This window comes from Equus asinus, chromosome 2 (genome assembly GCF_041296235.1).
Source record: "Equus asinus isolate D_3611 breed Donkey chromosome 2, EquAss-T2T_v2, whole genome shotgun sequence".
NCBI classification, from domain to species: Eukaryota; Metazoa; Chordata; class Mammalia; order Perissodactyla; family Equidae; genus Equus; species Equus asinus.
The window spans coordinates 113,105,415-113,117,415 of record NC_091791.1 but is presented as its reverse complement, the minus strand read 5'-3'; the positions used below and the strand labels follow the sequence as shown (position 1 = coordinate 113,117,415).

The window sequence follows — 12,001 nt, the reverse complement described above, 5'->3', positions numbered from 1 at the left end:
GGCGGCATGTGTCCTAAGCAAAGAACTGCCCACACGGGGCGGGCCCAGACGTCAGCCGCGCCAGGCTCCTGGCCACCCCACCCGCCCTGTCAGAACCCTGCCTCTGGGACCTGTTCTGCCCAAAGCTGGCAGCGATGTGGAAGGTGGGCAGCAGACTGGAGCACTGTGGAGACCACTCACTGAGAGATGGACTTGGAAAAGGCAGCAGGTGGGGCCAGGTCCACAGCAGCCCAGAGCACGACAGGCACAGGTGGGCCTGCGCTTTCCACACAGTCTCCGTCGCAGCTACGCAACTCCCCTGCCACAGAAGCAGCTGCAGAAGACACGTAAATAAAGGAGTGTGACTGTGTTTGAATAAAACTGCTGCACATGGCCTGAGGGGGGCAGTGCACGGCCCCTCCCCTGAGGTCGTGTACTCCGTGTTAGAAATAGCCCTGGGTCCCATCTCTGGGACAGGAGTAGAAGGGCTCCCCCCGCCCCAGCCACCCCACGCCCAGGGGACAGGCCTATTTCACGGCAAAGGAAGCCAGCCTGGTGCATAGCAGCAGTCCCCAGGCCAGCTCCCAGCCCTGAGCCCCGAGTGCGTGTGCTGACGCTAGCCACCTGTGGGGTGGGTGCCACAGTGCCCAGGAGGGCGTCCAGGTGAGCCACCGGGAGTCCCGGAGACCTGGCCCTGCCCTCAGCTCCAGGCATGCTCCTACCAACTGGCCATGCCCGTCTTTGCCCTCCCAAGGCACTAGGGCAGTCAGACAGGAGGAAGGACGTGCAAACACTTGGCCAGGGTTCCAGGCCGCTGTAGGGGGCACAGTTCCAGCTGGGGGTGTGGTGCAGGAAGGTAGGAGGGCTCCGGGAAGGAGGCCTGGAGTGGTTGGAACTCTTCCCCAAACAGCAGCAGGGACCTGTGTCTCCCCATAGGTGCGACGAGAACTGCTTGAGCTGTGAAGGCTCCAGCAGGAACTGCAGCAGGTGCAAGGCGGGCTTCACGCAGCTGGGGACCTCGTGCATCACCAACCACACCTGCAGCAACGGTGAGCACCTCAGGGTCACCGGGCGCCTGAGTTACCTCGGGGCTGCGCTTGTAGGAGCTCAGCCCTCTGGCCTCTGGTCGAAAGAGAAAGGAAAAGAAAATGCAGGAATGTCAGCCCCTCCGAACAGGCGTGCTGGCCCCTCCTTTGATTGACCATCTTGGAGCCCCCCCCCCCCCAGTCCTCCCTTCTTCCCTTTAGACCTCTCACACTGACCAGAGAGGCATCCCAGCCGTCAACCCAGCTACTGGTGGTCAGTTTGTTGAGTGACTCTTAAAAGTGATTTTGTTCTTGTACTGTTCCCACTCTTACGCCATAAGCCCCAGGTGGCCTGTGTTTGGTGACTTCCTATAGGACAGGCCCGATCTTGCAGGTCAAAGTCAGGAGGCCTGTAGGGTCTGAGCCTCACAGAGCCCACAGTCGAGCATCTGTGCTGTGGGAGAGCCCTGGTTCTCTAGGCTGATTGGGAAACTGGGACGGGTTGTGAAAACAGGAACTCAGAGGAGACCAAAGACCAATTTGGGGATTCCAATTTGGAGATTTCTGGCAAGAGGAAGGGTTGGCAGGGGATTCTGGCCTGGAGATCCGGTGCAGGAGCCGTTAGCAGGTGCAGTGTGGCAGGGAAGGTGAGCTGGGCTCTGGGCCCTGTGGGCTGGCGTGCAGGCGGGGGAGCTGCCAGCCCCACGGTGTCCCTGGGCACGGAGCTGGCACTGGCGCTGGCCTGGCAGAGCACAAAGCCTGCACAGAGAGCCCTGGGCACACACTACAGACCACAAGTGGCCTCCTTGCTTGGTGTTCCGTTATTTTTTTTGGTTTGCAGAATTGTGTCCCTTGAAAAGCCAGGAAGCTCCCTCTGTAGGAAGTCAGGTTATGTATCCAGCCCAACAAAGTGAGGTGGTCACTGGAGGGCCTCCATTGGTGTAGTCAGTGTCTTCTCCCAGACCCTGCCACTCCCCACCACCCCTCCCCTGGATTTCCCCTTGTCTCCCAGATTCAGCTCAAGTCCCTGCATGCCAAGTGCCACCTCTGCCATGCCAGGCTCACCACATCATGGGGTGACTGTGAGGGCTGCCCTGTCTGCCGCCCACGTTCCCTCTGTGTTCCCCCGGCCCTGCATGCCATCGCGGCCCAGCAAGGTGGGATGATCAGAACAATCGTAACAGACCCCACAGTCTGATGTGTCCCTCTTTTCTCTTTCCCGGTGGGGCCCCAGCTGACGAGACATTCTGCGAGATGGTGAAGTCCCAACGGCTCTGTGAACGGAAGCTCTTCATTCAGTTCTGTTGCCGCACGTGCCTCCTGGCTGGGTAGGGACACCTGGCTGCCCGCAGCAGGCAGGGTCCCTCGCGTCCATCCACCTTTCTCCAGACTATTGGCCAGAACCTGTTTCGGGGTGGTGCCCTGCATCTGACAGCTTTATCTCCCTAGGAGCAAAGTCGTTCTGCAGCATCTCTGGGCACCCAGACCGAGTGGGTGGTGGGCCTTAAGGAGGTGTTCCTAAAACTGACAGCCTCTCAAACTCTGCTTGCTGGCTACATTCTTCTGGCAAACTCAAAACGGGAACAAAATGAATTCCAGGAATCCACAGCTCCAGCTTTGGAGCAGCTTCTGGAACCATAAGTTTACTGAATCTTCAAGACCAAAGCAGAAAGGCAAGATGCTTGGCATAACACATCACTCTTCTGCCCATGCTTTTGTGCAGTTCCATAGTAAATCTCACCCTAGGGCCCGGCCCACAGAACCCTGGGCCGTCCTCACCATGATGAAGGGCCCAGCACGCACCTGCTCATCGCCTGCCACAGAGCAGTCTGGGGGACGGTTTGGTCAGACTGTAAATAAAATAGATTTGGGGTCATAAAACGTACTACCACTGGGGATGGAGCATCTATTTCTACATAGTCAGCTACTTCTGAAACTGCAGCGACAGCTTAGAAAGTCACATTCCAAACCCGGATGGAAAGAGCCTGCCTTCTCTGCAGCGCTCTCCTTGAGTGAGCCGAGCTCCCCTGGTCACCGCCGTCTGTCTGTGTCTCTAGGAATCCCATGGCCCGAATGGGCCCCTCTACCTGATGCAGAGCCTTCTGGTGAGGGTCCCCAGGAGGCGTCCAGGAGCCAGCCAAAGGTGCCCTGAGGGCCAAGCGATTCCTCTTACCAAAATGTAAAGCACCCCTGAATTGTGGGTCATCTGTCACTTCCCAGTTCGTGAAGTTGCTTTTAAAATCCGTTCGGCCTCTGCTCGTCAGACTAGTTCCTAAGGTGGATGTTCCTGTGTCTGTGTGTACTGCAAGCCTAGCGACACAGTTGGATTTATTTCTGCCAAACCTGTGTAGGCATTTTATAAGCTACATGTTCTAATTTTTACCGATGTTAATTATTTTGACAAATATTTCATATATTTTCATTGAAATGCACAGATCTGCTTGATCAATTCCCTCTAATATGGGAGTAACATTTGCCTTAAATTTTTCCAAGCTCGTTCTTCTCCATTTTGTCCGGCTCCCTCTTTGACTATAATGCGTTTGCCTTGTCCCCTGGGAGCTGGGGGGAACCCAGCTGTTGTTTATGGAATCCACAACTCCGAAAAAGAAATCCACAATGTTAACCCTAAATTAATAAAAGAGTTAACATCCCATGGCAGTGGAGCCTGTATTTCTTTCCAAGGCACAACAATTAAACATGGTTGCTGACCGATGTATGAAATGGCTTTGTTTGTGCTTTCGGGATCCGTTTGATGTCATTACATGGAAGGTCTAAGCTTTAGTGAATGTTGCTGTAATGATGTTATGGGGGCAATGCCAGAGTTCCAGCCCCAGAGGGTCCTTGGGCACACAGACCCTTTTCAGGCCACAGAGCCTGGTGGGGAGAGGGGCTGGATGTGGGGATGCCTCCCCTCTGTCAAGGAGGAGCCCCCCCAGCCCAGACTGCGAGCCGCTCACCTATAGCTGCCAAGCGTGACTTACTTAGGTCACAGCTTGTTTTCTGTACGGCGATTGAGATCCCTGCACCCATGGGCTCTGTGCTGTCTGGGCTTTTTCCCACGGCCTCTCGGTGAGGTCAGAAGCTTGTCCTTGCAGGGAATCCTTTGGCTGCAAATAAAGGAAATGTACCAACTAGCACTGACTTAGAAAAAACAAAAGTGGATGAGGGATTCCGGAGTGACTCGGAATTTCAGGGAAGGGTGCAGCTGGGCCTTGTGAACCCTGGACCAGCATTAAATGTCCCCTGGACCCTCTTTGCATGGCAGCAGCACCTCCTCTTTCTCTAGTTGATGGGACAGATGACCACCAACATCTCCCAGGTGAAACTGACACAAACCCCCGAAACAGGCTTTCTGAATCTGCTTCTGGGCCCTGCTTAGTCTGCCTGGTCCCATCAGCAGTGGCCACAGGGACAGGCTTGTGAAGCAGAACGTGGCTGCAGGGAGCTCTTCCAGCGACCGCGTGTCTGGAGGAGGGGAGCAATGTGCAGCTCCCAGAAAGTGGGGTTAGGCCACCCAACCTGGCAGCTGCCCACCACGAGCATGAACTGACCAGAGTTGTCAGTGTGAGGCAATGAAGGAGTGTGTTTGGGAGACAGTAGCCAGGACTGGACAGAATATTGGTAAGGATTCCACCTCCCCCATGAGAATGACATTGAATTAAAACCCGCAATTGCTAAGAACCTCTGGGCCAGGGCCCCAGGTCAGCCCCTAGAACTTTTTGCCTACTGAGAGCTTACGGGCTAATGTTTGGAACTGAATCAGAGACTCCTTTTATCCCCAAAGGACACCAACTACAGGAAGCCAGCCGGGCAGCCTCGGGGTGCATGTACTCTCACCACAGTGGCTAGGCCAGGAGCTGTCCACAAAGTCCTAGGACTAAAAGCCACCTTGTTGAAAGGGACTGACCACATGAAATGTCTCTTTGCAAATGGCCCAACCTTACCGTTATCTGGACTCAGTTGGGGCAGGACATTTTTCTGGGTTTTGTTTTCCGTGATAGAGTTATGGATCAACTCCTCTAAATCTGTCATTTCACAGACTGAGGCTCACAGAGGTGAAGTGGGTTGCCACGAGCCACACACTGGTGAAGTTGCTCTCATCCCTGTCCCCAGGGAGGGAGGCTGGCTCTCTGCAGGATGGGGAGTCACTTCTGCAGCTGGCCCAACACAGCCATGATACATTTGTTTTAAATTAGGGGTGACATTTTTCTGACTTTGTCCACAAATTCTTTGGTACCTCACAGTGGTCCCCCTGTGTACATCCCCATCCCTGCCAGGCCACTGCTGACTTTATACCTTGTACCTCTTCAAAGGGCTGGGGAGAATTGCACTATTTTTTCTTGTTGTCATTGAGGAAGATTCTCCCTAAGCTAACATCAGCTGCCAATCTTCCTCTTTTTGTATGTGAGCCACCACCACAGCATGGCCACTGACAGACGAGTGGTGTAGGTCCAGATCCATGCCTGGGAACTGAACCTGGTCTGCTGAAGCAGAGTGCACCAAACTTAACCACTAGGCAACCAGGCCTGGCCCGAGAACTGCATTTTTTACAGAAGACACATCATGTGAGGAGGGGGGTGGATAGAGCTTTAAAAGAAAACATGGCCAGCAGTGGAGTGCCCTTGAATTTGGAGAGACTGCCATCCACTTCATTTGAATCATTGATAATAACAGCTGGAGCAAACCCTAAGCCTGAAAGCTTGAGGGTATGCTGGCGCCTCTAGGAGCAAGTGAGAGGTGGAGGTTTAGATCAGAGGATGAAAAGGGAAGGAGATGGAGAAGTGAAGTATAAAGGACATTTTAATAAGAACAAGCAGGGGTGATGGAAAGCAAAGCCATTCTCCAGCATCATATGACTGCCCAGCCAGCTGGGAGGCAGCTGGGTGCTGGCTGCCATGAGAAAGGAGTTTGCATCCTGTCCCAGCCTTCTTATCTTTTCCTTCCTCAAACTCAGGACTTATCCTTCCTGGCTGGTTGTATAGGCCTTTGCTGACACCCTGAGCTCTGTGGCTTGTCCCTGCACAGAACAGCACCCCTAAGTGGTGCAGCACTGAGCACCCACCTCAGGTCCTGGGGTTCAGTTCCCACCACCCAAAGCTTCCCCCCAACACACTATGTACCAGCCATTCCAGGGGTAATCAGCTACCTCCTAGGCTCCCTGTTGAGCAAAGTGGATCCAAACTGCCCCAAGCAGAGACCATCTCACTGCCAAAAACCGTGGTTCTCAACCTGCGGGTGATTTTTGCCTGCCAGAGGACATCTGGCAACGTCTGGAGACACTTTTGATTGTTGCAAGTGGAGGGATGTACTGACATCTAGTGGGTAGAAGTCAGGGATGCTGCTAAACATCCTGGAAGGCACAGGACAGCCCCCACAACAAAGAACTATCCAGCCCAAAAATGTCAACAGTGCCAAGGCTGAGAAACCCTAGCCAAAAGAAATGAAATCAAAAAAGGAAATCTTGGGACCGGCCCGGTGGCACAGCGGTTAAGTGTGCACGTTGTGCTTCGGCAGCCTGGGGTTTGGCTGTTCGGATCCCAAGTGCGGACATGGCACCACTTGGCACCCATGCCGTGGTAGGTGTCCCAGGTATAAAGTAGAGGAAGATGGGAGGTTAGCTCAGGATCAGTCTTCCTCAGCAAAAAGGGGAGGATTGGCAGCAGTTGGCTCAGGGCTAATCTTCCTAAAAAAAACTAAAATAAAATAAAGGAAATCTATTCTCAACTTCGTAGAGATACCCTAAAATGAATAAAACTGCCTATGGTTTGATTTATGTCCCTATTCATGTGCTGAAGCAAGGGAAACCCACAGAACATTTTTTTGTTTCTGCTTTTTCTCCCCAAATCCCCCCAGTACATAGTTGTATGTTTTAGTTGTGGGTCCTTCTAGTTGTGGCATGTGGGACGCCGCCTCAGCGTAGCCTAATGAGTGGTGCCATGTCTGCGTCCAGGATCTGAACCGGTGAAACCCTGGGCTGCCCAAGCAGAGCACACGAACTTAACCACTCGGCCACGGGGCCGGCCCCAAAACTTTCCTTTTTTAAAGTAAAGAAATAAACTTTTTTTTTATTGAGGTCAGATTGATTTAACATTGTATAAATTTCAGGCGTACATCATTATATCTCAAGTTCTATATTGACTGCATCGTGTTCACCAAGTCTAGTTGCCATCCATCACTGTATACATATGCCCCTTTACCCCTTTTGCCCTCCCCCCACCCTCTTTCCCTCTAGTAACCACTAATCGGTTCTCCGTATCTATGTGTTTCTTTATCTTCCACATATGAGTGAAATCAATAAGGTGTTTGTCTTTCTCCATCTGACTTATTTCACTTAATACCCTCAAGGTCCATCCACATTGTCACAAGCTGCACGATTTCATCTTTTCTTACGGCTGAGTAGTATTTTTGAATTAAGACCGGAAACCATAAAACTCCTAGAAGAAAACATAGGCAGTATGCTCTTCAACAGAGGTCTTAACAGTATCTTTTTGAACATCATGTCTCCTCAGGCAAGGGAATGAAAAAATAAACAAATGAGACTACATCAAACTAAAAAGCTTCTGCATGGCAAAGGAAACCATCAACAAAATGAAAAGACAACCTACCAACTGGGAGAAAATACTTGCAATCATATATCTGTCAAGGGGTTAATTTCAAAATATATAAAGAACTCACATAATTCAACAACAACAAAAAATTAACATCCTGATCAAAAAATAGGCACAGGATATGAACAGACATTTTTCCAAAGAAGATATACAGATGGCCGGCCAACAGGCACGTGGAAAGATGTTCAACATGACTAATTATTAGGGAAACGCAAATCAAAACCACAATGAGATATCACCTCACACCCGTCTGGATGGCTATTAAAAAGACAAGAAATAACTAGTGTTGGAGAGGATGTGGAGAAAAAGAAACCCTCATACACTGCTGGTGGGAATGTAAAGTGGTGCACCCACTATGGAAAACAGTATGGAGATTTCTCAAAAAATTAAAAATAGAAATACCATATGATCCAGCTATTCCACTGGGTATTTATCCAAAGAACACGAAAACACTAATTCGAAAAGATAGATGCACCCCTATGTTCATTGCAGCTTTATTCACAATAGCCAAGACTTGGAAGCCACCTAAGTGCCCATCAACAGATCAACCCTTTTTTTTTTTTTGAGGAAGATTAGCCCTGAGCTAACATCTGCCACCAATCCTCCTCTTTTTGCTGAGGAAGACTGGCCCTGAGCTAACATCCGTGCCCATCTTCCTCTACTTTATACGTGGGAAGCCTACCACAGCATGGCTTGCCAAGCAGTGCCATGTCCACACCCGGCATCTGAACCGGTGAACCCCCAGCCGCCGAAATGGAACGTGTGAACTTAACCACTACACCACCGGGCCAGCCCCTCAATCATTTTTTTTTTTTAATCAACAGATAAACTTGTTTTTCAAATCCAGCAAGCAAAGGGCCAAGTAAAACCAGCTCTCTGGTCTAAGGACACCACCTAGTGGTCCTCTCTGGAATTAAGTGAAGTTTGGATTGTTTTAAATTTTTAATTTTGAAACAATAAAGCAAAATTGCTGAAAAGTTACAAAGTACAGTAGAAAGGAATGTTTTCCTGAACAATTTGAAAGTAAATTACCAATATGATACCTTATTACCCCCCAAATTCTTTAGAGAGTATTTCCTATAAACAAGAACCTTCTCCTACATAACCATCAAAATCAGGACATGAACACTGATACATTACTACCATCTAATCCTCTGACTGGATTCAAGTTTCGCCAATTGTCTCAATAATGCCCTTAGCAAAAGGATCCAGTTTAGATCACACTTTGCATTTAGTCATCATGTCTCTTTAGTCTTCAATCTAGAACAGTTCCTCAGTCTTTCCTTGACTTTCATGACCTTGAGCCTTTTAAAGACTACAGGCCAGTTATTTGGAGGCCGTCCCTTAGTGCGTGTTTGTCTGAGGTTTCCTCACATTTTGATTCAGGTCACGCATCTTTGACAGGAATCTCACAGAAGTATCGCTGTATTCTTCTCATTGCATCCTAGTAGGTGATACAGGATTTTGACTTGTTCCATTATTGGTGATATTAACATTGGTCACTTGATTAGGGTTTTTTCCCCTTGGCTTTGAAATGATGATGTCTGCTAAAGGATGCCCACCACCACCACTGCCCAGTGGTGCTGACAATCCCAGCCAGTGCAACAGGCAAAAAATAAAGAAAAACTAGTACCAGAATTGCAAAGGAAGAAATAAAACTATCATTATTCTCAGACAGCATGTTCTATATGTAGAAAATCCAAAAGAACGGTTACAGATAAACTATTAGAATTAATAAGTGAATTTGGCAAGATTGCTGGATACAATGCCAGTTATCAATTGTATTTCAACTGTATTTCAATATACCAGAAACTAATGATTAGAAAATAGACTTTTTTAACAAAACATACCATTTACAACAGCATAAAAAAACTATTAAATACCTAGAATAAATCTATTAAAAGATGTATAAGACCTCTACACAAAAACTATAGAATAAAGAGAAATTAAAGAAGACCTAAATAAATGTAAGGTTATATCATGTTCATAGATTGGAATACTCAATATTGTAAAGATATGAATTCCATCCAAATTCACCTACAGATTCAGTACAATATAAATTAAAGCATGGATTCTCTTTTAGATACAAGATGTAGCTAAAATTTATATTAAAATGCAAAGGGCAAGAATAACCAAGACAGTCTCAAAGAAAAGTGGGAGCCCTTTTTTGAGACAAATATCAAATTTTTAAATAAAGCTTACTATTACAAAGAGTATGATATTGTGCAAGAATAGGCAATTAAACCCATGGAACAGAATAGCTGGTCCAGAAGCAGACCCTCACATATTTGGACCCTTGATTTATGAAAAAGGTGGCACTGCAGAGGAGTGGGGAAAGGATGGTCTTCTCAATAAATAGTGCTGGGAGAACTGAATGTCTATATGGGGAAAAATATATCTTGATCCCTACCTCAGACCATAAAGACAAATCTGTTCCTGGCAGATTGCAAATCTAAATGCAAAAGGTGAAAGAATAAAGCTTTTAGAAGAAAATATTCATGATTTTGGAGTAGGCAAAGATTTCTTTAAAAAGACACAAAAAACATTGACTATATAGGGAAAAGTTCATAAATTAGACTATATTAAAATTAAGAATTTCTGTTCATCAAAAGACACCATTAAGAGAGTGAAAAGGCAAGCCACAGAGAGAGGGAAGATGTTCACTGTACATATATGTCACAAGGACTCTTATCCAAAAAAGTATAAAGAGCTCCTACAAATCAGTAAAAAGGGACAGCTCATTAGAAAAATGGGCAAAACACCTAAACAGACACTTCACAAAACAACCTATCCAAATGGACAATACATTTTTTTTTGAGGAAGATTAGCTCTGAGCTAACATCTGCGGCCAACCCTCCTCTTTTTGCTGATGAAGACTGGCCCTGAGCTAACATCTGTGCCCATTTTCCTCTACTTTATATGTGGGACGCCTACCACAGTATGGCTTGCCAAGTGGTGCCATGTCCACACCAGGGATCCGAACCAGCAAACCCCGGGCCACCAAAGTGGAACGTGTGCACTTAACCGCTGTGCCACCGGGCTGGCCCCTAAATATATTTTTTAAATTTCTCAACTGTGTTAATAATTGGGGAAATACAATTAAAACCACAATGGGATACCACTACCAATCCGCCAGAATGGTTAAAAAAAAAGAGAGAGAGAGACAATACTGAATGTCTAAAGAGTGTAAACTGGTTGTAAACCTATGACCCAGTAATTCCATTTCTGAGTCTGTATTGTTCGCTTAAAGATATGTATTATAATGATAATAGATGCACTACTTATGATAGCTCCAAAGTGGAAATTACCCAAATGCTCATCAACAGCAGAATAGATAAACCGTAGAATATTCACACAATGAAATTCTATATAACAATGAGAAAAAATGAACTATATCTACACACAAACATGTTAAGCAAGAGATACATAAGGTAAAATTTCATTTTGCATTAATACAAAACTAGGCAAAACCAATCTATACAAGATGTTAGATTAGTGGTTACATTGGGGCAAGGGTGTGACTGGAAGAGGACAAGAGGGGGCTTCTGGAATGTGGCAATGTCCTGTTCCTGATCTGGATGCCAGTTGGTTGGTGTGTTTAGTTTGCATTCAGCTGTATGTATATCACACCTCAATAAAAAGTTCAAAAAGAATCAATTTCAGGTGGACTGTAGAGCTAAATGTGAAATGTAAAACAATTTAGCATTTAGTAGATACAGAAGAACATTTGGGGGATGAGGGAAGATTTCTTAAACAAGACAACCCACTAACCATAAAGGAAAAGATAAATTGAACATAAAAATTAGAAACTTCTAGTCATAAAACAACACCATTAAGGGTGGAAAGGCCAGTAAGCAGAAAACCCTTTCCTGTCCCAGACCTACATGACCATAGTGAAACTGTCCCCACTAAAGAGGACAAAAGACTCTGTCAATGGGTAAGGCCTCCTGAGCTAAGAAGCTTTTCCTTTGATGCCTCTTCTTGAATTGGACCATTTGAAAGTTCATTTCCATTGCAAAATGGGAGAGGAAACCACACTTCTTATCTTGTCGATTCGAATTGCAGGCCAGGTTAAGATTTTGTGATTTTAGGAATAGGAGGTTATCTTATGCAGACCAAAATGGACTACAGTTTGTATTTTGTGGCACTGATGATGTGTACGAGGACAGTATTTCTGGTCTCTGTGAGTTCTTCGGTACTTAAGCAGCTTTAACCCTTCCCAAAAGAGAGCGAAAGGCAAGCCACAGAGTGTATTTATGCCCAGAATATATAAAGAACTCCTAAAAGTCAATAAGAAAAAGGCAGACAACTCAATGGGAAGATGTGTAAGAGACTTACACATCGCTAGAGAGTGTGCCAATTACTTTAGCCTCTTGGCATAACTTAGGC

The 12,001-nt window shown here is 47.1% G+C and overlaps 1 protein-coding gene across 3 annotated transcripts in view; it reads left to right on the top strand.

The window, feature by feature from the left end:
* Positions 1–3,655, top strand: part of PCSK6 (proprotein convertase subtilisin/kexin type 6) — a 181,314-nt gene extending 177,659 nt beyond the window's left edge. For all 3 annotated transcript variants that reach the window (XM_070496488.1, XM_044762977.2, XM_070496493.1), the window contains 2 exons: positions 916–1,028; positions 2,239–3,655. In XM_070496488.1, coding sequence (XP_070352589.1) covers positions 916–1,028; positions 2,239–2,336 — 211 coding nt within the window. In that variant the 3' untranslated portion in view covers positions 2,337–3,655. The remainder of the gene's footprint in view (positions 1–915; positions 1,029–2,238) is intronic.
* The last annotated feature ends 8,346 nt before the right edge of the window (positions 3,656–12,001 follow it).